General features: G+C 50.5%; 9 protein-coding genes across 9 annotated transcripts; 4 read left to right on the top strand and 5 right to left on the bottom strand.

Moving 5' to 3' along the window:
* Positions 1 to 154: 154 nt before the first annotated feature.
* Positions 155 to 2028, bottom strand: Asppvi_010030 (putative transcription regulator (RTG2); the record flags this gene model as incomplete). Its single annotated transcript, XM_043305876.1, has 2 exons — positions 155 to 1838; positions 1904 to 2028. 2 exons carry the CDS (start codon positions 2026 to 2028, stop codon positions 155 to 157), a joined length of 1809 nt encoding a protein of 602 aa, XP_043161811.1.
* Positions 2029 to 3986: 1958 nt separating this feature from the next.
* Asppvi_010029 (putative amino acid transporter) lies at positions 3987 to 6245 on the top strand (the record flags this gene model as incomplete). The annotated part of the gene is made up of 10 exons (XM_043305875.1): positions 3987 to 4147; positions 4204 to 4217; positions 4273 to 4345; positions 4402 to 4733; positions 4786 to 4929; positions 4981 to 5393; positions 5447 to 5474; positions 5524 to 5639; positions 5689 to 5713; positions 6010 to 6245. The coding sequence occupies 10 exons, from the start codon at positions 3987 to 3989 to the stop codon at positions 6243 to 6245; spliced, it is 1542 nt and encodes a 513-aa protein (XP_043161810.1).
* Positions 6246 to 6990: 745 nt separating this feature from the next.
* Asppvi_010028 (glycoside hydrolase family 18 protein) lies at positions 6991 to 7995 on the bottom strand (the record flags this gene model as incomplete). The annotated part of the gene is made up of 1 exon (XM_043305874.1): positions 6991 to 7995. The coding sequence occupies one exon, from the start codon at positions 7993 to 7995 to the stop codon at positions 6991 to 6993; it is 1005 nt and encodes a 334-aa protein (XP_043161809.1).
* Positions 7996 to 9765: 1770 nt separating this feature from the next.
* Asppvi_010027 (glycosyltransferase family 2 protein) lies at positions 9766 to 11741 on the top strand (the record flags this gene model as incomplete). Its single annotated transcript, XM_043305873.1, has 3 exons — positions 9766 to 9979; positions 10041 to 11150; positions 11200 to 11741. The coding sequence occupies 3 exons, from the start codon at positions 9766 to 9768 to the stop codon at positions 11739 to 11741; spliced, it is 1866 nt and encodes a 621-aa protein (XP_043161808.1).
* Positions 11742 to 11990: 249 nt separating this feature from the next.
* On the bottom strand, positions 11991 to 13208 carry Asppvi_010026 (uncharacterized protein; the record flags this gene model as incomplete). The annotated part of the gene is made up of 4 exons (XM_043305872.1): positions 11991 to 12239; positions 12291 to 12698; positions 12745 to 12962; positions 13079 to 13208. The coding sequence occupies 4 exons, from the start codon at positions 13206 to 13208 to the stop codon at positions 11991 to 11993; spliced, it is 1005 nt and encodes a 334-aa protein (XP_043161807.1).
* A 696-nt stretch (positions 13209 to 13904) lies between these two features.
* Positions 13905 to 15090, top strand: Asppvi_010025 (putative solute transporter; the record flags this gene model as incomplete). Its single annotated transcript, XM_043305871.1, has 4 exons — positions 13905 to 14041; positions 14092 to 14149; positions 14200 to 14826; positions 14890 to 15090. 4 exons carry the CDS (start codon positions 13905 to 13907, stop codon positions 15088 to 15090), a joined length of 1023 nt encoding a protein of 340 aa, XP_043161806.1.
* Positions 15091 to 15762: 672 nt separating this feature from the next.
* Asppvi_010024 (putative LPS glycosyltransferase) lies at positions 15763 to 17103 on the bottom strand (the record flags this gene model as incomplete). Its single annotated transcript, XM_043305870.1, has 4 exons — positions 15763 to 16519; positions 16588 to 16658; positions 16710 to 16853; positions 16912 to 17103. The coding sequence occupies 4 exons, from the start codon at positions 17101 to 17103 to the stop codon at positions 15763 to 15765; spliced, it is 1164 nt and encodes a 387-aa protein (XP_043161805.1).
* Positions 17104 to 21161: 4058 nt separating this feature from the next.
* On the top strand, positions 21162 to 22220 carry Asppvi_010023 (uncharacterized protein; the record flags this gene model as incomplete). The annotated part of the gene is made up of 1 exon (XM_043305869.1): positions 21162 to 22220. One exon carries the CDS (start codon positions 21162 to 21164, stop codon positions 22218 to 22220), a length of 1059 nt encoding a protein of 352 aa, XP_043161804.1.
* A 514-nt stretch (positions 22221 to 22734) lies between these two features.
* On the bottom strand, positions 22735 to 24113 carry cdpNPT (putative dimethylallyl tryptophan synthase; the record flags this gene model as incomplete). Its single annotated transcript, XM_043305868.1, has 2 exons — positions 22735 to 22843; positions 22912 to 24113. The coding sequence occupies 2 exons, from the start codon at positions 24111 to 24113 to the stop codon at positions 22735 to 22737; spliced, it is 1311 nt and encodes a 436-aa protein (XP_043161803.1).
* Positions 24114 to 24702: the final 589 nt, after the last annotated feature.

Here is a 24702-nt window from a genome sequence, read left to right as displayed (position 1 = left end):
GTCCTCACTATTGTAGCTATAGATGATCTCTTGAATTTGCTCAGCTTTGTAGTAGTGAACGTCCGCAACTCGGCGAGTGCCACCGGATGCCGACATCTACACAAGTTGGCAAACGGCAAGAAGTAGTAAGCTTGTTCAGGAAGTATCTCAGATTTCACAGCATCTCCTCGTCGGCTACAACCACTTCGACTTTCATCCCCCAGCCGCCCCTCCCTCCGATCCAATTCTTCCTCTTGCCTACCTTGTGGATCTTGCGAATATCCCGCTCCAGTTCGGACTTCAACTGCGTGGGGTCATACGCCACCTTTTGTACCGAGAACTTCAGCTCGATGCCGGTCTTATTGCCGTGTTTGCCCAGATTACTGGCCCATCGTGCCTCGGTTGCGATGCGCGGTCGGGACGGGTCAATCATTCCAATGGGATAGAGTCGGGCGATCACCAGCCCCAGCTTCCCCAAGTATCGGATCCACCAGACCTCCTCGGGGGTCAGCAGTTCCCGCAACCGGAACTTGAAATCCTTCTCCCGCGGGGGCAGTTCCCCCCCATATCGCTCCTGCAGCATCAACGCCAGACACGCGCGGTCCGCATGGGGGATGCCATAAGCGGACGCGAGGACGCCGGCGCTGGTACTGTACAGCGCAGCAGTCGAGGCCAACTCCTTGGACATGGCGGCGTGGACAAACAGCGAATTGGCAAAGGCCTGGATCAGCGTCCCGCGGATCGATGCGGGAAAGGTCCTCTCCTCGGTGCGTGCGGGGATGGCACCAAACATCAGGAAGGCGATCACCTGTGCAGACGGGCGGGCAAATGCGGTGGTCGCTACCTGTAGTGGATCCTGCTGTCGCACAATTGGAGGAATGTCCCGGAAGAGAACGCCTTCGCGGACGCCGCCCTGACAGAAGTGAGCCTCTTTGATGCCGTATGGCACCGCTTTGGCCAACACATTGACCAGGAATGCGACCGAGGGAACCTGTTCGCGACGGCGATCAGAGACACGGAAGATGTCACGGGCGGTCCGAGCGACCTTTTTGAGGACCTCGGTGTTTTCAAAGTCCTCCTTGGGGGCAGAGTAGCCATTGATGATCGAGATGGGATAATACTGTCCGCGAACCTGATGAAGGTAAAGCAAGAGGTATCCCCAACCACGAAATCCTCCCCCCGACAGGTAGAGAGGGAAGCCCCCCTCGGTCCGAGCTTTTTCCACCAATTTATCAGGGATCTCGAGCTGCTCAAAGGCCTTGCGGAAATTGCTCTCCATCTCCCGGCGGAATGCCTCCTCCGCCTGAAGCGCCTCGTCTGGACTCTTCCCCTTCCGTAACTGCCTGAGCTTCAGTGTCAAGGCGGCTGCTCCGTAGGGGAAACTGCACGAGCCCTTGGGGCTGATGCGCACGTTTCCCGCATGCGACACGATCCAGGTCATCTGCATACTCCCTCCCCCCAGATCCATGGCCAGTCCTTCGATGTCGGAGAAGCTACTGGCAATCCCCCACGCACCGATTGTTCCTTCCAGTTCTTTGGGCAGAGTCTCAACCGAGACGTTGGTGGCGCGTCGGATGGCATCCACAAACTCGTTCGCATTGAGGGCGGTGCGCGTGGCTTCGGTCGCGATGATGCGGATGTTCTCCGGGGGGACACCGATCTGCGCACATGTAATCTGGAAGCGAACGATCGCACCGACTACCGATTTGATAACATGCTTGGGGATGGGGATCTGACAGCCGGTATCGTCGTCAAACTGGGCGTCGTAGAGGGAGATGTTGACCCGTCGCAGGTAGACGGTCGGCAGGATGCGCGCGGTCGGGGAGGAGAGGTCGGAGACGGAGCATCGTATCCCGTTGCTGGACAGGATTAGCAGGTTGGCGCGTTGGTTAAGTCAAAAATCGAGATGAAAATGATGGCTCACCTGCCCAGATCGACTACAGCGCGAAGATGCTGTCGCTTCGCAGAGGATTGAATGAGCAAGGAGTCGGGAAGGAGGAGAGGCTGGGAGACAGAGGGCCGGTCGGGAAATCGATCACCACCTCCCATAATAATAGTAATACAGCTGCCCTGGAGATCAGGTAGCTTCACCAACTGACCACGGTGCTACCTTATGGACAAATAGCAAAGAAATAGTATCAAGAGATCTCAACACGAACGATTCTTTTCATCTCCCTTGTGGTTGTGACAATGGCCCGCAACGTGTCCTGACGTCAGCCATTCTGTAAGTGTCACGCCTCATGAGCTGCATGCAGTAAGTTGGAGTTGTTTTGTTGTCGTTGCTACTATTCGGTAAGACCAATAGACCTCAAGTCATACTCATCAGTTCTAAACAAGGTCCTCAGATGATGGCCATTGTCAGAGTGATCGGTATAGTTGTGCATGATCACCTGTATTTGCGCGTGGAGAGATATGTATTATGGGAGGAGGCCGTAGGGCCATGAGATATCGGACTACCTCTCTACATCTGAGAGATAGTTTGGACTAGTCAAGAAAGTTGAAGCCGTTCTATACTCATAGGTAGTATGCATACAGATATAAGCATAGCTAGAGAGGTACCTCTCGATATGCAAACACGCCTAATCTAGTCTACTTGACCTAGCAAAGTGTTATGTAAGAGGAGCCAAATTCCTTGGTAGACTTTTGGCCAAAAGTCGAGATTGACTAATGAGAACCGCAATGTCAAAGAAAATGCATTATGGCTATGGAATTTTGTTGGAATGTGATCAGAAGGAGTATTCCCACTCTCTGTCCAGCTAGAGATACCAGGTAGTTTATGAGTGGCAAGCAATGTGCTCTGCTCTGCTTTGCATATAACAACAGACTCTGGTGGAACACGTGACGAGACTGAATCCTCCCCACGCCACAGACGACATCCCTCGTCTTGGCTCTGCATTGAGCCTGAATAATAATGATCTTCAAATGAAAGTAGAAACTGATCCTCCCGGTCTGCTACGTTCTCACCGACCGGACCCGGCCCGGGAGAGAGCCGGCCAAGTGGACCCGTAGCCTCTTCACCCTACATACGGTATCTCGGACTATGCCTATCTACAGTCTACTCGGATCACAGGCAGAAGAGGAGATACGATACGTACTGCACACTCCTCGGGCGAATATTACAATGGCCGATGATAAGATGCCGGATGGTTTCGGTCGGCGGATTTGAACGCCGTGTGTGATATGATATACATGGAGTTCTTGCGATTGTCGAGTCTACCTTACGCGGTGACAGAGATACCGAGATATCATGTCGGATCATCGGATCGTCGTCAAATATGCCATACAGCATTCCCCGTGCATATCCCCAGTAGATGCTCGTTCTCTATGCGGGGTTTTCGTGACTCCATGGAGTACTCCAGATATCATGCCAGGTTTTACTCGTTGTACAACTTCTAACCGGTTCATGATGTCTTGCCCCAGGAATCTGGAGTAGTACCTGTTACGCGATCAAAATCCCTCAATGGCCTTCGTGGATGCGGAGTGCCCCGAGGACATGTTCCAGAAATGCAGGATCGTCAGAGGGCGAGAGGCAAAAGATGATGTCGAAACCTCGTTGTGACTGTTGCTGGCCAATCCGAGGCGGCAATATCATCCATGGACGGTGATAGACGCTCCACAGCGCAGTGGAGCACAGTAGGATCAGCTCAGCAAATCTCATTATTCTCGCACACAAAATTTTCAGTGTGTGCACATGGCTAGCATCGGACTTCTCATACGTAATGTCCATGACTGATATTATCATGGCTGCAGTAATAATAATAATGGCTGACAGATATCAACCTCAACCAGAGATAACTCCGTCGACGTCTCACGTATGGAGTAAACCCGAGATCCATCAACCCTCAACCCTACCGAAGATTGCCAAGCCGAAAAAAAGAGGAACACTCGGCTAGCCTACATTTCTTCTAGAAGACCAGGCTCATCCCCATTTTCTCTTCTCCAGATTCCCCTTCATTCTGGACCTTGGTTTCCCTGGAATTTCCTGTTGTCGTCTACAGAGTATCGCCATGACTGTCTCAAGGGATCTCGAGGCCCCTGCCGTCGTTAACGACCCAACCGCTGACGATGCCACCATCGAAAAGAAAGAATACGCCGATGGAGCGCCGGCAAATGATCCATTTGGAAATGAAGAATGCGGAGAGGTCAAATATCGTGTCATGTCGTGGTGGTAAGCTTCGTTCTTCGTTCCCTCCTTGCCCATTTCTTCAGCTAACCTGGTGGCAGGCAATGTGGAACATGTAAGGCGCCAACATATATTCCTATTCTCTACCATGGAGCTCTAACAAGAGATAGTGATGGTTGCCGAGAATATTTCCCTGGGGATTCTGTCGCTGCCATCAGCAGTAGCGACGCTGGGAATTGTCCCGTAAGTGTACCATACACACCACAGCATCCATCATGCTCCTAACAACGGCTACACAGAGCGGTGATTCTGCTTCTCGGATTGTCCGCAATCTCGTGGTATACCGGCTACATTATGGGACAGTTCAAACTCCGGTTCCCTCAGATCCATAGCATGGGAGACGCCGGCGAGCTGCTGATGGGCCGCTTTGGACGCGAGGTATTCGGCATCGGTCAGCTGCTGTTTCTGATCTTCCTGATGGCCAGTCACATCCTCACCTTCTCCGTGCTCTTCAACACCATCACCAACCACGGAACCTGCACCATTGTCTTTGGGGTGGTTGGATTGGTCGTGAGTTGCATTGGAGCCCTGCCGCGCACGATGGGAAAAGTGTATTGGATGTCTATGGCGTGTACGCATTCCTCCTCTCTATTGATCGGCAGAGCCGACTGACGATGTACCAGCCTGCATCAGTATTGTGACAGCTACCACGGTGACCATGATTGCGATCGGAGTGCAAGCCCCAGACAATGTCCATGTGGATGCGACCACCGAGGTTTCTTTCCAGGAGGCGTTCCTTGCCGTGACCAACATCATCTTCGCGTACAGTACGTTCTCATGACTTCGCTTCATGTCTCTCCAGTGGCTAATTTCGCTAGTTGCCCATGTCGCCTTCTTCGGGTTCATCTCGGAAATGCATGACCCCCGGGACTTTCCCAAGTCCCTCACTATGCTTCAGGTGGTGGACACCAGCTTGTACATCGTGACGGCGATGGTCATCTACCGCTACGCTGGCCCCGACGTGGACTCTCCCGCTCTGTCGTCCGCTGGACCTCTGATGAAGAAGGTTGCTTATGGCCTGGCGATTCCCACCGTGGTGATTGCCGGTGTAGTGTTTGGCCATGTGGCCTGCAAGTATATCTACGTGCGCATCTTCCGAGGCTCCGACCATCTGCACCAGAACAGTTTCCTGGCCATCGGGTCGTGGGTGGCCATCGGGTTGAGCGTCTGGGTCGTGGCCTGGGTGATCGCAGAGTCGATTCCTGTTTTCAACCAGCTGCTAAGTTTGATTGTATGTCCATTCACTTTTAACTTCACTTTGGCTATTACTAACGAGATCTACAGAGCTCCTTGTTTGGAAGTTGGTTCAGCTGTAAGTCACTGATATCCCGCTAGGTTTGAGTAATTACTAACTTGGATAGACGGATTGCCCGCCATCTTTTGGCTCGTGATGAACAAGGGCCGGTGGTTCTCAACTCGCTCTAAGATCTGTTTATTCATCGTCAATATCCTCATCCTGGCGTTCGCTTGTGCCCTGGTAAGTTCACCAGTCTTGTTTTTCCCCGGACGCGACTAACAGAGTCTAGTGTGGCATTGGTCTCTACGTCTCGGGTAAATCGATTCATGACAGTTCATCCAAGGCAAGCTGGACTTGCAAGAACAACGCCACCTAGACGGTTGAGTGGCAAGTGATGAGATGGATGGCTCATGGATATGAATAGAACACATGAATTAGATGTTGCAAGGCTTGAAGTATCTGTAAATAGATTGTCCTAGAGATTTGAGCATATAGATGACTACAACATGCCAACTTCGAACTGCCCTGCCTAGCTCAATCAATAATGTATCCCTGATGAGTGTCCATATCCCGATATGGAAACATTCGACGCAAAAGTGTGATCAGCTAGCCTCCCACGAATATTCACAGAACCAAAGGATTCCAACCAACGGGAAGCTTGACGCAACTTTGGTCCGAGGCCTTGGAAATGTGAACGACTTTGCAATCTCTGCCCTCGTAGAAGCTGACCGTGGCCTTTTGGAAGTCGAGTTTGACCCCTTTGATCTTGTAGTTGCGGCTCATATTGGTACAGCCGCAGGAGGTGACTTTGCCGATATAATCGTCCCTCAAGAGTCGCTGGTGTAGTGATAGACGATGGCGGTGCTGACGGCGGCCAGGAGAGAAGCATTTGCAAGGAATTTCATCGTAGAGGAGGAGGATGCTTGGATGTTGAGAGGATGGAGGATGAAGAGGAGTTGGGATGGAGACTGCCAAGCGGATATGCTCTCCTTTATATATTTTGATCTTAGACGATATCAGCCCACTGGGCGAGTTCAAACGGGAAGGAGGTCACCTGCGCATTTGAGATAATTCCAAGGATGTACATTGGGCTTTTCGTATTTCTGCATGCCCAACTCCTGTGCGAAAGGCAATTAACCATGGCTACCAATGTTCAGCGGTTCCTGACCAGTGCTGCATCGGCGCACTGGCCACATGTTCCTTGTTATGTTCTTTCTGCACAATATCCATCTGGAGGGACGTCGAGCCGCACCAGAGGAACAGTCTGATAGCCCCGAGGGAACAAGGAGATACAAGAACTGCTTTAGGTAATGTCCCAGTCACTGATTTAAAGCCGGCGAGAGTTGAAGGGCTGAACCAGCCAACATTTCCCTACCAGACGAAAAGGGGACCTTACGTGTCATTTGTCTTGAGGATGCACGAAAAACTTCCAATATTCAAGAAATCGCAATCAATATTTACAAAGCCACAGCATGTACACTTGCTGGCGATGGCCCGGCCAGCTAACAGACACGGAATAAGGAGCGACAGGCGAAGTAACGACAGAAGTAGTAAAGAGTGTCCACAATGCTGAGAATTCAGCTGATTGTGATTAACAAGTAGACCCGGTAGTCAGGATGCGCTTCGCCTCCTGGGCATAAGTGCATCCGTTGTTGACGTTGGCGTCCGAAAACCCAGCGGACCACATCATGACGCCCCCGAAAGCCGAGTTATTCTTGTACTTGGCCACGAGCGAAGCGAGAGCGCTGGGCTGCAGATAGTACTGAGCGCCACTGGACGTTCCCGTCGCACCCAGCGGGGATGCAGGGACGCCGATGAAGATCTTGGCGTTGGCCGAAGGGGTGTTGGCCACGTTGGAGACCCACTGGTCGTAGTTAATAGCGCCATTGACGGAGCAGCCGGGGTTATTGTAGAATTGCACCCAGAGGTAGTCGAACTGAGCGTTGGTGATAATGACCTGCATGTTGGGCTCCGGAATGGGACACTGCGGCGCACCGGTGATGTAGTACTTGTTGGAAGGATCCGAGGCAAAGTTGGAGCGCAGCTTGCTGATCAGGTACTGGTAGTAGTTGTTTCCAGCGTAGCTTTCAATGTCAAAGTCCCAGCCGTTGACAAAGGTGCTTCCAAAGGGTCGAGGCACGCTTCCACTGCCCTTGGTATTGCCATAGGCCTCCCAAAGGTTTTGGCCGATCGTCTCCGCCTCGGCCTGGGAGGAGAGGGAATACGCGCCGACGGCGCCTCCGAGGGACAGGATGACCTTGACGCCGTTGTTTTGGCAGGTCTTGATGGCCGAGGCTAGAGCGTCGCAGTTCTGCGGCTGCCCAGAGGGAGAAATGTAGCAGGACTGGCCGATGGTACCGGAGGCGATGGTGTTGCCATTTCCGTACTCATACAGGAAGGCCAGGACAATGATATCGATGCCGGAGGTCGACGTGCAGTAGGCCGCCAGATCATTGTTCTCGACAGTGCCGCCGCCGTTCTGGCCCCAGTACACAACGTTCTGGGCACCGGACGCGCGCGAGGACAGCTGATGGGGCATGGCAGACGCAGTAGCAGCCATCAGGCTGAGGGCACTGAGCACTTTGGTAAAATACATGGTGATGAAGTCGATGGGGTGAGAACCCGGAATACAAGGAGTGACCGAAGGTAAACGAGATAAAGAAGGAGAAGAAGAGAAAGGACAGATTCGTTCAGAATCTTGAGATCGAAAGGACTGTGTGTGCGTTGGAATGATCGTGAGAAAGAGCTGCGAAGAGACGCCTGTTTTATATCCCATTTCCAATCATGCCTTCTCCTGTGACTGTCCACCAGCACTTTCACGCGACATACATTCGAGCAACATCCTTGATGCGCCATCTCCGTCGTCTGCATGCGATGGTAACTTCATGAAGTAGGATAATGTCCGTTCAGCGTTGCAACTGGCGTTGAAACTGCTGGAGGGAAGCATGGCTGAAACGCTCTAAACACGCATGACTCCTCGTGAAAGAATCTTTCAAGGAAACTCAATAGGAGCGCTGTAGAAATGGCTGAGCCTGAATCGACAGAGAGGGCGATCGGCGAAGACGATGTAACTGTGATGGCTGTTGATTGATTAAGCTCATGCAACGTGCATTGGGCGTGACTTGGCCTAATGACTTTGACCAATATACCAATCAATATATGCCGAGCTAGATCTTGCCTTGACTGGCTCGGTGAGAAGGATGGATGTGGTAAGGTTCGTCCTATTGCGACGCTGTAATCTCCGCGCTGACAAGCCCGTCCGCGATGGATGATTCTGATACGCCCGTTGTCGCTGCAGATAATATCCGGCTTCGACACTAAGGAAGAGACGATTGATAAAAGCCGACTAGCAACTACCGGTGCTTCAGAATCAGCCAGGGTGTTGGCCCCCAATAATTAAAAGCTGGGGAGAGTTACATTGGTGTCGAGGCTTGATACAAAGGCTGAAGTTTAACCAGTGCATGTTCCTGAGCTGTATACAGTAATCGTTCTTCAAAGTCCCCMGCAATGGTCTAGATCCTGTCCCTGACTATAATGCAGTTTGACATTCCTAATCCTTGTATTCAGTAACCAGTAGAAATACGTTCAGACCATGGTATACTTAAGGAAAGGGGGTTTAAGTATCCCCTGGCGTGGGATATACATGTTGGCGACTTATTTGGGTGCAACTGCCGAACCGCGCGTCTTGCAATTCCAACAGCTGTCAGTCCTATGTATATAACGTAGTCCAGAGTCCGCTCTTGCATCCATTCCTGAACAGTCCCATCCCATCTTCCATGAATAATATGGCCGAGATTGATCGCCAGACGGCCGCGCTATTGCCGGATCACGGAGGATCCGGCAACTTCCGAACTTCCGCTGTCAATTCTGTCCTTCTGTCGCTTGTATCCATTTTGGGGACATTGCTTGATAGAAATAGAGTATCTAGACCATATCAGGAACGAATGTCTCGCCAGACATATTGCAAAACGACCGAAGAAGAAAAAGCGCCTCTCGGCTGGGCCCTTCTTCTTCATTCTGCGTCGACGGTCGGCGCATCTCGTAGAACCTCAAATACCCCAATGAGGCAATTAGTGGATCGAGAGTATCCGCGGGCAGCCAATCGACCGCTGCGATGGCATCTAGACAAAAGCCACATCCTCACCGACTCGCGCCTTCAGGGGAACTTAGCCAAAGAAGATGTCTACCAGGAAGATAAATAATTCGACTGCAGACTTTCGTAGAGCCCATCGTGTTAACCAGAGCAGTCCAATTTCCACCATGAGGGTTCTTTAGAGTGCGGAATTGGTTCCATTGGAACAGCAACAACAAAGCCGACTGGAAGTAGTACCCCTGAGCCACGAAAATAGCGCAGCCAATTACTGCAATGCTGTCAAAACACGAGTATGACATCCGGGAGCTTCCACCAGACGACCGCATTCGGTTCAGTTTGAAGTACAGGACGGCTCTCTATTTCATAAGCAAGGCAGCCATCTGGACGTTTCACCTCTACTTTCTCGTGCGCTTGTTTCTGGCCATCACGGCACCTCAACAGACATGGCAGATATGGCTCATGCTTCTTGTCGAGTATATATTCGCCCGTAAGTCATCGACGAATCAGGCGCTGTGCGCGATCCCGTTCTGGCAACTGACTCCAGCCAGGTATGCCCCGAAATGATCAGCTTCTCACGGTAGCAGCAGGCAGGTCGGTGCAAAGCCGTCCCCGGGACCGGCTGCGACTCCATGGCAGCGACCATCTGCCTCGGGTCGATGTCTTGGTTCCCTGCTGTGGAGAGCCGACGGATGTGGTTTTGGACACAGTCCGCGCGGCCTGCACTATGGATTATCCCGTCACTCATTTTCGAGTGCTTCTGTTGGATGATGGGGCCTCCCCTGCGCTGCGTGATGCCGTCGCAGAACTACGCTCCCAATGGCCTCACCTGTCGTACCACACGCGCGGACAGCACTCCGGTCGCGTGTTCGCCAAAGCCGGAAACCTCAACTATGCGCTCTTCTCGTTGCAGAACGAGGTGCAGCCCGAGTTTTGTGCTGTTCTGGATGCCGACTGCATGCCCACCTCCGATTTTCTGCGAGCGACGCTGCCTCATCTGCTGAAAGATCCCCAGGCCGCTTTGCTCACGACGAGGCAATACTACTATAACCTGCCCGACGGTGACCCGCTGCAACAGTCTCGTGTGCATTTCTACACATGCCATAATTCCGAACTCGACCGGATGGGAGCTGCCATCGATGCAGGATCTGGGGCCGTCTTTCGGCGGAAGGCGATCGTCGATGTGGGCGGCTATCCCACATTTTCCTTCTCGGAGGATTGGCAGCTGTCGCTCATGTTGCAGGGCCTGGGGTATCGGACGATGCAGGTGCTCGAACCGTTGCAGTTGGGGTTGGTACCCTCGTCGCTGGATGGGCATATCGCCCAGAGAAACCGATGGCAGATTGGTCACTCCCAACAGCCATCCGTGCTGTTGTCCTCGGACCAAAGCATTCCCCGGCCTCTGCAATGGAGCATTTGTCTGAATGGAGTGTCCATCGTCTTGGGGCTGGTTGGGTACATGGTCGGCTTCGCGGCAGTTCCCGTTCTCTGCACTTCGGGGCGTCTGATTCCCGCGGCATCGCCATTGTTGGTTCGGATCCAAGTTACTTTGGCAGTTTTACACGTCGCCTTGACGTGGACACATGGGTTGATCCAATCCGCCCACACGGGCTTTCGCATTGGCCCATTTGCCCATCTCGAGAACAGTTGGCTTGCAAGTAGTAAGTCATATCTGCAGCCTGACTTTGCGAACAACACTAACACAATTAGCCCACATTTTTGCGATCATTCGCTTCCACTGCTTCTCGAGCAAACCAAAGGGCTCTTTTGTCACAGGCAGTAGCGCGAATTCGTGGAACCGTTTCACGGAATTGCCGATCTACAAGAAGGTCCGCAAGGATTTGCTGGATAACGGGCTTGTATATAGCGTCTTCCTGTACCTGGCGACTCTCAGCACATTTCTACTGTCATTCTACGCGGTCGCGAGCAGCGATTATGCCACTGCTGCGATGACTGCTCCCAAATCATTGATCATGGAGTTGCTCACAACGGTGGCGTGGCCCCCTATGCTACATATTAGCTATCTCACTGTCAGCAATCTGTGGGTTCCAGTCGGATATTTGCTGCGTCGCCCGGAGTATCCCGAACGGAGATCCACGATGGCCGTGAATGACCGGGGCATCTTCTTCCCTCAGGCGGATGTGCAGATGAAAGTCCTGCAGCAGAGTCGCCCTCCACTGGGCTCCTACAAGCATTATGTCCTGGTGCCTTTTGTGTTGGTTGCCATTCTGGTCGCGGCAACCGTGTTGTGAGTGTTGGGGTATAGCACTCGGAAAATAGAGAAAGAGAGCATGAAAGAACAGATAAAAGAAGGCTTCTGGGTCTAGTAAAGCAATTACCAGTCAGGTAAAAGACTACGGTCTACTGAATCATGATGAGCGATGCTTAGTATCAACGAGTATGAGTACATCTCAAATATGGCATTCTATCTACTATTGTGGAATTAAAAAACAAGAGCGCAACCTCCAATTACAAATTAGAGTCATATATACCAGTGATGATCACACCCTATCAGCCAACAAGACCTCATTTTCCTCACTCTTTCGCCTCCAGACGCTCAGTGCGTCAACATAAGCTCTGACAGTTTTCCAGCCGATAGAGTAGAAAAGGAGGGTCCACAGCGCGATGCTGTACCCCAGGATCTGCAGCAAGCTGATGGGGGTATGCCAGAGAAGAACCGAGATAGCAATGAGTAAAATATTCTTGGGGATGCTGATCAGCGTCATCGCTAATCCCGACGTTTTGCCGATCTTTGTGGGTCAGCTGAGAACATCATCTGTTTGTGCACCACATAAACTCACCAATAGGAAGATCGAGACATTAAGCATGAAGCCCATTACAGCACTCAGTGTCAGAACTGTCCACCCAACCTGCGCGATCGAACTCCATTCAAAAAAAGCATATTCCGTCTGCCAGGCCACCAGCGAGGTCATGACAGCACATGCCGGCGCAAAGTAGTACAGACTGACCAGCGGATCCATCTTCTGGCCACAGTCGGACAGAAGAATTTGGACCATGACGAGACGATTGGCGTCGAAAACTAGACTGGCGAACTGGAAGCCGAAACCCAACCATGAGAACCTGATCTCCCCTGACACGGCCATTGCAACGCTCAGGGTTATGATGAGAATGTTGATAAAGGCTCCAATTGAGGGTTTTGCGACCTTCCAAGACCAGCTCGTGATAAGTGTAACAACAGGACCAGCAGCCTAGAATCATTAGCATATGGCCTTCTGTGTAGAGAAAATAAAGTACCTTGAGCATCTGGATGAAGGAGATATTCAGATAGAGATAAACCACATTGCTGCAGACTAGACTCCCGCAGTATAATAGTCCAATTGGGAGTATTGTCCGACAGTACATCCGCGCATCCATGGGTATCGACCTCCGGCCATCAAGCAATCTCGTCGTCCGCGCAAGGAGTTGGGTGACAATGGTCGCAAACACCGAATGCCAGCATGTTAGGATGATAGCTACGGAATCAGCAACTGATCAGAGGCTCAAAGGATGGGTATTCGAAACTCACGGTAATCTGAGACAAGTCAGCTTAACCTATCATGATGGTAGGATGTGGGAACAGTCAACATACGAAAACGTGTGGAATTGATGATCCATTTATTCAGTAGAATGGTGGCATTGGACCAGAATATCCAGGATAGGACATCCAGGACAAGCTGCCAGTTCGAATTGTGGTCGCCATAAAGATCATGAACTGCCATGGAAGCGATCGCGCTCCATGGATATTATACGAGGAAAATCGTCGACTACCGTGCGCACAATAAAATTCATATCTCTCTAGTCTAGTTGCCATGGGGCACTTATGTACATCTCTATTGACCTGCTCTGGGCCGACTGCTACGTTATTTTCCAACTCACGAAAGCGAGATCCACATTCCGGCAACAGGGAACAATAGCACAGAGCAGAGTGGGGAGATGGACCTCGTTGTTGGAGGGCGATTGCCAAATGCGGAAGTCCCCGGTGACGGAGTGCAACCCTACAAAGTGGAACGACAACGATGTCTGACAGAGGCATTGTTGCCAATTAATCGATAAATGAAGTTGCAATTTTCTTTGATCTATTATCTCCAGCGTGCAGTTACGTTAGAGACGATAAGGAATAGAATCACAAATATGTACACGTTGAGACTGTGGCAGATACAACACAACCATAGCATATCTATAGTCAAAGCACCGAGTCTAGGACTGCCAAGAATAAGTACAGTAGGTGATAGGGTCCTTGGGAGCTCAGGAACCAGCTGATAAGACTATGATGTCCGCATTCGGAATCAACTGTCACGTAGATTACCACCTTAGCAAAGGACAGTAGCATGTTATTTTCTGGGGCAGATGCCGTCTAAGTTTAAAGCCAATGTCTCTCGCCTGTTCAAAGCACGGTATATGGCAACCCAAGTACAATGGTTGTCTCACTGGCAGCAAACGTGCGTACCAATGGTGAAAAGGCCATCGAGTCGCTGAAGCCATGGCCATTCAGCTGGTGGCTCAACTCTCCGCTGAATGTTATAGAAAATTTGGGACAGGAAGGCAACAACGGGTACGTTCATACTCCTTCAGATTCCACATAGACTGACCGAGACCTCGAAGCTCACGAGCCCGCCTGGGGATATGGACCATAGTAAATATTGTCTCTACAGTCGCAATTGTAAGCCCAACAGCTTGACAACACCTGAAAAATCTACTGACCCGTGCAAGATATTCACCAACAAGTCTATTTTCGTCAATGAGTCATTCGGCAACTGCCAGATCGCCTTTGCATCTTACCACTTTTTCGTAACAGGGTTCACCCTATGGATGGCATCACGTCCTTGGTGCGGTGTCTTCACTGCGAAGCGAGTGCCGGTCCACCAGACTCTGCACTTGGCTGTACTCATGTGTCTCCAGGTGATACTGCAGAATCTCTCGCTAGCGTATTCATCAGTCATTTTCCACCAACTCGTGCGACTACTTCTGACACCGGTTACTGCGCTCTTGAATTATCTTCTGTATCGCGCAACGATCCCCACGGCATCCATCATACCCCTGATAGTGCTTTGCGGCGGCGTCGGGACCGTGTCATACTATGACGCACTGCCCAGGACAGACGGCAAAGTCACAGCATCTTCAAAGGGCGCGGTTTTTGCCTTCACCGGCATCGTTGCCAGTGCGTTATATACGGCATTCGTTGGACGCTATCACCGGAAATTCGAAGTCAGCAGTGTTCAACTCCTATTGAACCAGGCTCCAATGAGCGCGGCTATACTTCTGTGCGTTGTTCCCTTTGCAGAGACATTGCCAGCAACTGCAGGTCTCTCGACATCATTATATGTCTCTATTATGGCAGTAAGACTTTCTCCCCGGGCCTCTCCTATTGCACTATCTTGTTGCGCTAACTCGGTCTTCTAGAGCGGTATCCTTGCTTGTCTGGTAAATTTATCACAATTCATCATCATTGATTCTGTCGGCCCTGTCAGCAGCACAGTCATTGGACACTTGAAAACTTGTATCATTGTCGGGTTGGGATGGGCACTGAGCGATCGGCCAGTTTCGAGGGGAAGCCTCGTCGGTATTCTAATGGCCCTGACAGGGATGACCTTGTATGTGTGATCTTACCTAGATCGAACGCCTCCAGATTAAAGACAAGCTAATCGGTTTGTTTTTTATAATCAGGTACATGCGTATAGTGCTTCGCCGCCGCTGAAGAACTGTGAGTAATATACGAATTGTCGAATGCGGCAATTTATATGACCGACGAAACCGTTGCAAAATAGGTGGTGGTTTTCCTTTAATGCCTACCCGAAACAAGGTATTAATAGTATTAATACTTCATATTAATATCTGCAATACAATCAAAATGAATCCGTCACAGAACCAAGACTACTCCAAAATAACGCTTTTCAAGGTAGCGTAGCACTCATGTTTACTATATGAGCAATATGTGAGGGGCACCTGCATTCAGTGCATTGGTTTTCAAGGGAACATGACCCGCAGCCAGTGAGCACAGGAACTCATAGTTTGAGTTCCAAGCTATACACCCAGGAGGAAGAGCTTAGATAGAGAACACCTGAATTGCTCGCACAACCATCCTCAACATGCAGGCGCTTCAAAGTGTATGCCCCCACTCCGGCTCCTATTCATAAGCCACGGGTAGAACTGGGCAGACAGTCTCAAACTATCTACAAGGAAGAGGGAACCAGCCATAGGGCTCAAACAACAGGGAATGGTAATCAAACAACGCATGCCTTCGTCTTGTAAATTCTTCCATATACACAGTCCAGATTAGCCAACCAAAAACCCCCTTGGATAGTAAATATCCGCCAAATCCAACTCCGTTATGGCGCCTATTTTTTTATTCTTGTGTTGCGAATATACCTTCCTTTCGCCCGCCACCAGCTGATGGATGTTGAGCCGAGTGCTGTAGACCATATTCCATGCTTGAGCCTCATGCCATGCGGTATCATCACCACCATTGATATCAGAGTCGCGTGATGCCGGACCAGCGTGCTTATACGTGCCGATCAAATTAGGAAACGTAGCGAAGCATTTCAGCTGCCGACGGCCGTTAGTGCCGGCGCACAGGTCACTCATGGCATTATCGACAGCACAGTCAAGGCGATCGATGGAAAGCGCGGCAAGGATTTTCTTGGCCCCTTCCCTTGTGACGGCATATCCGTACGTACAGCAGCCCATCTCGGCTCGGTATAAGAAGCGTGTCGTCTCAACCGGCAAGTTGGGATACTGTTCTTTCCATGTATCCAGTGGGCCCCCCCAGCCGTCGCGCTTATCAACGCTGGGGACGGTTGGGTCCTCTGGGATGGCGAAGAAGGTTGTCTCGTTGGCTCCGGGGCCCGAGGCGCAGCCTCCGATCCAGAGGATATCCCAGTTTGTGCCATAGGGGGTTTCTTTGGGTGCGGTTTCCTCGCCATTTAGCTGGCGTACCCCACGGGCAAATTCGCGGAGTTGTCGTTTAAAGGCCACGTCCCAGTCCGCGTCGTCTTCTAGGATAAGGGCGGTCGTGTAGGAATTCTGAAGAACCCTGTTCAGTCCAATTCAGTTAGTCACGGTCTGGGGAAAGGTATATCTGCTGAGTGTGTGCTGTATTACATTCTCAATGCATTCATATGTGCGCGCCAGCAGGCCACGGCAGTGGGTTTCAAATCAGTTAGGTTGACTCCCTTGTCTCAAGGTTAGCAGATCAATAATAAAGTGCGGATGATAGCGCGTACATTAGGGAGGGATCTGGGATCCAGGTCGTCAGGTCGCACACCGTCAATCCAGTCTACCTTGAAACCAGCAACCTGAGACGCTAAAGTCAGAAAGTCCCGTTTGTCGGTCCGTTCTTTCAAGCCGATCGCATAGATATGTTCGAACTATAGACCAGTCAGGTTAGATGGTGCGAAAGTGCTATGGGATATGAAGGGTCCTAACGCCTAGAGTCTCGTTCTGAGTATGCGAAAGTATTTCATCGCTCAGGGCGTCGCGGCTGATGAACGGCCAATTCGCGTCCCTGTAGCGTGCACTGACTGCCGGCCAGAGGAAATAGACGCTGGCATAGAAAACAAGTACCCCGGCGAGAATCGTGGTAATGTTAAGACGCCGCCGGGGGGGTTTCAAGATCATCTTGCCAAATTCGCGCAGGGAGATTTCGAGTCAACTGTGACAGTTGAACGGGATGATCGACGGCATAAGCAAAGGCCAGTAGTTCTGTAGACACACTACCCGGGTTGTGATCTCTTTGGATCTTATCCATGGACGCCGCGAGGAGAGGACATCGGTCCTACCATTCTGTGCTTCAATCAACTACTCCACAGTGACATGTTCACATGAGGAGACTTGGGACGAAAACAGCTGCTGTCATAGTCCTTGGCGGTCGATGTTCCCAATGCCTCGGATTTCTGTTTTCGCACAGGGTATGTATGGAAAGAAACTGTCAAATGACTCATTTCACCGCGAGCTGCCCGAAAATGGGTTGTTTTGCGGTATTCATACTACTCAAGGAAACTAGCGACGACCTCTAATGGATGCAGGGCTCTGGGCTTCTTCTTGAAGCAAAGAACTCTGAAATCCTAGGCTTAGTTGATGGCCATTATTCTGACATTTGAATGCCTCAATCCTTTCATACCAAGCAGTTACCTTAGGCTATTTGTGCGGCGGCATTATACACACTACATAGTTGTTGAGACATATCACCAGCAATGCCAATGCCAGCTAGCTAAGAGTACGTTTGACTCGGACCTTTTAGTAAGTCCGAGAAAGCCCCTGTGACATGTATATGCGCCTATTTAGGAACCCTATTACTCTGGATTGTTTTCATCAATTAGGTGGTTTCGCAAGCGGGTCCCCTCATGGCTATCCTCCCATTCAATGCAACGTTGGCCTTGCAAGTAGCCATAAGCACACTGAACAGACCTTCTGGACAATTATTTTGTCTTCCATGCGGGTTGGAATCGTCTATATCTGTTCATCAAAACCTTCACACGGACAGGGATAGAGTCGCAGGGACAACATATGATTGCACATTTTTGACACCTGATGAACACTGATATTGTCCCTCTAAAGAAAGATCGAAAAAAGAATATCCTCGGCAATTACTTAGGAAACTCTGGGAGTTCTCGATCCAAATTCCACAACTCGTGCGGAAGCATTCCTGAGCGTCCACATGCCCCTTTGGTCATGCCCCTTGCTCTATGTCATTCCACAGCCGTAACTTCAGCTCTATTTTTAGTTCATCACGGCCACTGGTTTTTTCCCTTTTCCGTTTCTTTTCGGATTTGGTCAGACCATTATGCCGCTTTCGGCGTTGTTGCAAGCATTGTCAAAAACCGGGTGGCAGTTCTGCAGCTGGATGGCTGATTATTGTACGGTTTGCCTTGTAGTTGATTTCCATTACGTAGTAGCTGTGTTTCTGACTGATTGCCAGTAGATTCCAGTACAATTTCATCAAGGAAACAGGACATAATAGCTACAACAGTGTGAGCTCCGCTGATTTGTACAATCCGACCACATAAAATACTATCCTAGGTTGGGCGCATATGAACAATGTCTTCACTATCCAGCATATGGATCATTTATCTCCACAAAGCCGGCTCGACACATATCCCTTGTGACGGGATATAGCAGTCGGGCGAAATTACTCTGCCGTTCCAGGACATATTTCGGCGTGATGTGCTCGAAGCCCTCGACCGGATTTCCATTCCGAGCAGGACTAAAAGCATGTAATATGTATGTATGGGAGTAGTCAAGCTCCCATGACGGAAAGTCCTGCGGTCTGTCCCATCGATCCCCAACTCCTTCCTCGTAAGACGGCAAAGACTTGCAATCAGTAGCGTTCTCCAGATTGGATGTCGTCTCGTTGTGAATCCCGTATAGCAGGATGTTTTCGGACGTGGTCCAGCTTCCAGGCCCAAATGCATCCTGCTCCATGATCAGGACTTCTCCCGGCAACCGCGCCAGACGCTGGCCCAAGCGGGTCAAGACGGCATTGCTGTGCGTTGTCCAACCCCCATCGTAAACCTTGTGCATCTCGGTTTTCCACATCTGCAGCAAGAGAGCATCCTTCTTGGCCATGAAGGTTCCGCTCATTATCTCACCACCGGCTTGGCGGCCAGTGACCGCATTGAAGCCGCTCTCCCTCAAGGCCTTAACGTCGCGAATTGGGTGTGCATCCCAGTCAAGGTAGATGCCGCCGAACTCGCAGACGGCAGACACGCGGATGAAGTCGGACTTGTGCTCGATCTGGTCAATGGGCTTCCCGTTTCCAGCAACATTTGGCGGTTCAACATGGTTTATTCGCAGATTTGGAGAGTTGAATATAAGCTGGTTCCACTTTCCCGTCTTCCCTGCCCGGGCGTTCTCGATGCGCTTCGGATCAGCATTGGTGTGGAGATAGATAGTATCGGGGTGCCAGTGCTGCAAGACGGAGTAGAGAGAAAGAAAGTGTTTGAATTGGAACGCGAAGTCAGCGTCAGCATCTCGCAGGATGTACACATAATGGACTTGGTTTGGAATCGCGGAACCAGTAGCAATGACAGTCGTAGTGGGGGCACTGCAATGGAGGAGCAGCTGACTTTTGAATTTCCCGACATCGTCTCTCCAGAGAACCAGGATGGCGAATATGAATGCAGCTACCAGGAATGTGTATCCTGAACARGGGSGGGGGCGGGTATGGATCATTTTGAAAGTAAGGGGGCACAGGCACAAGGCATCCTTTCAATTGACATGAGGGCAAATATATCATGATTTGCAGTGACTGAGGTCCAATGTTTGCAGAAATAGTAAGGCAGTAATATGGCAGCCTGCATTCAGTGGTTTCAGTAGACCGCGGGACCAAGATGACAACATATTGCACCGGATTCAGTAGTTGGAAAGATTTAGCAGAACCAAGCTCTGACTCGGGAATTATTATTACTTCAACATTCTTGCTGAGGCACCAGGGCTACCGTTAGCAGTGACCCTAGCCAAATATGGGGAGTTCAGGTAGTGGCTTGCCAACATAGGTTTAGATTCACATTCCATTTGCACGGTTACATATGTGAGACATTCAGTCTATATTTCCCAGCCAATTGTCGAGAGATTTCTGTGGATTAGTGCATGATCACTTCAGTTTGTGGCTACTCTATTTCTTTTGCAGAAATTTCGAATAGAGCCTTAGTCCTTGCGGATTTAACGGAACGCACTACTGGTAGTTCTTGAGAGAATATAGATCCACGGAGATCAGGATTCATGGCTTTGGACCATTGGAGACCGAGATAGCTACCAAAGTCCTGTAGAAAGACCCATGCTCCTACACATTGTTATACGTATGATTGTTTCCTCCTCTTGCATCCCGATATAGCCCATGGCAAAGACTACCCTCGTCTGGCCATTACAGCACGTTCCTTTCTCTTCCACCACGGATAGGACGAGCAAACTACAACAGCTGAAATACTCGCCCAAGCAAGTTCCCAGTCGGCACTATATAAAGAGTACACATCGGACATAGGATGGGTCCACTGAAGCATCAACAGGCCTCAGGGAACCGAGCCTTACGATTGACGGACCTAGTGATTGACCAAGAGGGGCCTTGGATCTACACTAGTTTGACAAAGCACTTATACGAAGAGCTCTGCCGATTTGGAATGGGTCTGTGTCCAGTTTGGGAGGGACTGACACCGTTGAGCCCAGGGAGGTATCAATACCCTTATCGCAAAAGAGACTTACCAGTACCACTAAGCAGGGTGCCGACGTCAGTTTTTTGACCCAGATAATGCGAAAGAACTATGAATATCTGTAAAAGTCCAGATCGTTTACATCTCATTCTCCGCGCATTTGGAGTAGCCAGATGGAACAGCTGATGGTTGTAGAAGCTTGGTAATATATATAAAGTTGATCAACGTCCTAAACACCACATTGGATGTCTTTCTACCTGGAGACTGGTGGTTGGTGTACCTGGGCGATGATTGCCAGGGGCAGGCGGCATGTTTACCAACCACACACAGGTTTCTAACAGAATGCCATTAGGCTTTGCAGCATTGTGCGGCGAGCCTCCCCACAGAGTACGAAAATGGAAGTATGTTTTGTGTACTATTTGTCTACATCAGAAACTTCCTTATCAACAGCGTAAGTTTCCTTCAATCTCACATACCAGCTCCTTCTCTTTCTATCCTCCTCTATCCTATCCCCAGCTTTCTCTTACCATAATGAAGCTTCATCACTTCCTTCTTCCCGTAGCGCTCACAGCTACTGCAGGAGCCCAAACCCTCAACATTGTTGCACATGAGGACGACGATCTGCTCTTCTTCAGCCCCAAACTAATCAATGAAATTCGATCTGGCCGGAGCGTCCGCACCATCTTCGTTACCGCTGGAGACGCGGGCAATGGTGCAGACTATTGGAACTCTCGACAGGAAGGGTCCAAAGCTGCGTACGCCCAAATGAGTGGTGACGACAACAGCTGGACAGAGTCAGACGCCGGCATCCCAGGCTTCAACATCCCGTTGTTTAAATTGAACAACAATCCTAGTATCTCACTTGTCTTTCTTCAGCTACCAGACGGGAACGTCGGAGGAGAGGGTTTTGGATCCGGAAGCCTGTCACAACTGTGGCAGGGAACTATACCCTCTCTGACTTCCTGGGGCGGATCCTCATACTCCAAGGGCGACTTGGTGAATGTGCTGAGACATCTGGCCGATAATTTCAAATACGACCACATCAACACCCAGGACTTTGTCCATGATTACGGAGACGGAGACCATAGCGACCACCACACCACCGCTTATTTCGTCCATGAAGCGTTCGCTGATTGTGCCAGCACCGCGTCGATCACCAGTTACATGGGCTATCCTGTCGTGTCGGAGCCAGCTAATCTTGATGGAGACCTCCTTGCCCAGAAGAAGGCAGTTTTCTATAATTATGCTGGTTATGACAGGAACACATGCCGCAGTGATGAGACCTGCAACGGACGTGATGAAGCTCTCTGGATTCAAAGGGAATACATCGTCAGCGAATTGGACCAATCCTCCTGCAAGAAAGCTACAGCCAAGGGCACGGTCTCTACTGCGGTCACCCCTTCGGCATCTCCAACCCAGTCACCTAAAGTGATTCTCAAGGATGCTACAAGCATGACAGCGTCTCCATCCGCTGCTATCCAATCTGGGAAGCCCTACGCACAGTTCACAGGAGATTCTGCGCATGGCATGGTCCTTTCTGGAGTATTATGTGTCTCTGCCGCGATTTTGTCTGCTGTTGCCCTTCTTTAAGTCTGCATCTGTGGCTGGATATTTGCATGAAATGTCATTTTCTGTGCATTATCATTCCCAGATTTGTGTCTGATAGGCTTTTATCTTTTCTGGTGCTGTCATTGGCGACGAGAAGCACTTAGTGAGCATGGGGTCGGATACCTAGGTATTCATCCTTAGATAGCTCGCTTGTATGTTTCTTATAATCCTCCAGATATTAGTTCTTAGTAGTTCATGGGATTCCCTGATAGTTTAGGTGCTTTAGGGTTCTGCTAGTTCCAACATATGACATGATTCTCGTGTCTGTATCTCTACATTCTTGTGGCTCGTCTGGACGGCATTTGCATTTGATCATCCCCGTCTCAGCCGACTTCGACTAATGGTCCCAGGCTACGTAGGAACCTGGTGTGATGAATGATAACTACTGCTGCTTGGCAAGGGGAGATTAAGGCTTCAGATTTTGATGATTTCAGTCCAGTATTGATTGCTGATACCGTGTCTCACGTAGAAAACTGCCTGCTCCAATTCCCACTGGTCATTCAGGCCAAAAGTAATATATAGAGAGATACGGCCCTCTTGCCTTCGTGTATGCAAATGACAGCCACGCTTGATAACGCGTTGCCTCCTCCAGATCCTTACCTGGACTGCAACCCAGTTAGCAGCTGCCGGGAGGTAAACGAGATGTGGAATAGAAAGCCAGCTGTCAACTCACTAGTATGCTTGCAAATTCTCCATAAAAACCTCTGCTTGCTCTGACATATCAAATCGCTGGAAGAAGGCAGTCATCGTATGCGCTATCTTGGTTTCTGGAATTCCTGTGAGTGGCATATAGAGCTTGGGCGTGGGAAGGAGCTGGCCAGCCTTCATCTCATAATTCAGCATAATGGGCAAGAACGGTCTGTCCAGTATGCCTGAAGGACTGACTGTGCCCTGGATAATACCGAGGTCTGCCCAGAGCTCACGGATGATCTCCAACCCAATTGTGTTGTCCTCATCTGTCAGTCGTCCGCCCAGCGTCCAGTGTTCTTCCGCTCTGGCGAGGGTGACGAGAGGGTCGGCGATGTAGACCTTAAATCGAGTATGCGCGGGATCAACAAGGTCGCAAGAAAGGAAAGCAGCGTCGATTTTGCTTTCTTGGAAATGAGCTTCGACTATTTGGCACGAACTATCCAGGTGGCCTTCTTTGCCGACAGCCCTTATTGCTCCAAAAATTGCGCTGGATCCAGACTGGCCCGTGGCTGCGCATTTGATACCAGGAAAGAAGTATTCCTTGACGATGATGCCCGTCTTGGTCAGGTCCAACGCCACAACATACTGGGTCTTCACCTGGAAGTTTGTGAGGTACTTTGTGAGCTGCTCCTCATTCAAGCTCCGCTCATCTTTGGCCGTCAGCGTCAGATGCTCGCTGAGGGAGTGATGCAATTCTATGTTGACGCTTTTGACGAGCAATTGTAGCTGGGCGAAGAACGCATTCACCGAGGTCCGATTGAATCGATCATGGCCGACACTCGCCAGGTAGCACACGGGCTCAAAGGCAATCCGCGCCGTAGATCCTGATCTCTGGAAGTTCTGACTCAGTTCGACTGTCATGTTACCGCCCAAGGTGCATCGGTATACGTCTCTCCCTGGGGTCGGGTACGGACCAAGCACTGGGACAATGAGCTGGGCAAAGAGACACAGGTATTCGTATTGCTGATGGATGCTATACTTCCCGTCGACGAGGAGTTTTGAGAGCATGGGCGCAACATGATGCCAGTGCTGGTATTGATCCATATCCGGGAAGAGAAGTGCCTTGTTGAGTGTTTGGTAGGCCACATCTTTAGGGATAGGAACCTGTGACTGTCCAGATTGATGCGTTTGCTCGTCGACGGCGGGCGTGTCCGAGGCAGCTATGCCATCAGGAGAAGCAGTCATCTTGCCGTCCAATTGCGATTCGATATAGGGAAAGTGTATTACGGACAGGAATATTGTGTCGTATCGTAGGAGTTACTTTTTATATATTGTGCAATATGAGGCTCGAAGGACGCGAGACTAGATGGGAAAATATGAAAAAAAAGGAAAGGAAGGGCAGACCCAGTTCTTTTTGTGATAGAGGGACATACATCCTCTCAACTTGATGGCCGTGAGCGGGGAATATGCGTGGTGCTTCGTCACGGAGCCATTTCTACCAGTTGTATCTCTTCAAGATGTGTAACACTCGTAAACATGTTGACGTAGTAGCCAGAACAAGTCGTCTCCAGCCAACCAACGGCGCTTCCAAACAGGATGAAATGGCAATGTGGATCAATAATGCAGCGAGGCATGGCGGTCACTGCGGGTCACTGCACCCTCGAAATACTTGCCTGCGCCGCCTATGCGGAAATGATGGATCGTCTTTCGGAATATTTCACACCAGGTTCGTGCTTCCCAGCATGATTGCGTCGAGGTCCCAGATGGATGCCCAGCGATCGGCAACTACATGATTGGATTATACCGGGACCCATCGGAGGGGCTTGCAGTGGTG

Source organism: Aspergillus pseudoviridinutans (assembly GCF_018340605.1).
Source record: "Aspergillus pseudoviridinutans IFM 55266 DNA, scaffold_7, whole genome shotgun sequence".
Classification (NCBI taxonomy): domain Eukaryota; kingdom Fungi; phylum Ascomycota; class Eurotiomycetes; order Eurotiales; family Aspergillaceae; genus Aspergillus; species Aspergillus pseudoviridinutans.
The sequence above is the reverse complement of the archived record's forward strand: the minus strand, read 5'-3'. Positions and strand labels throughout refer to the sequence as shown.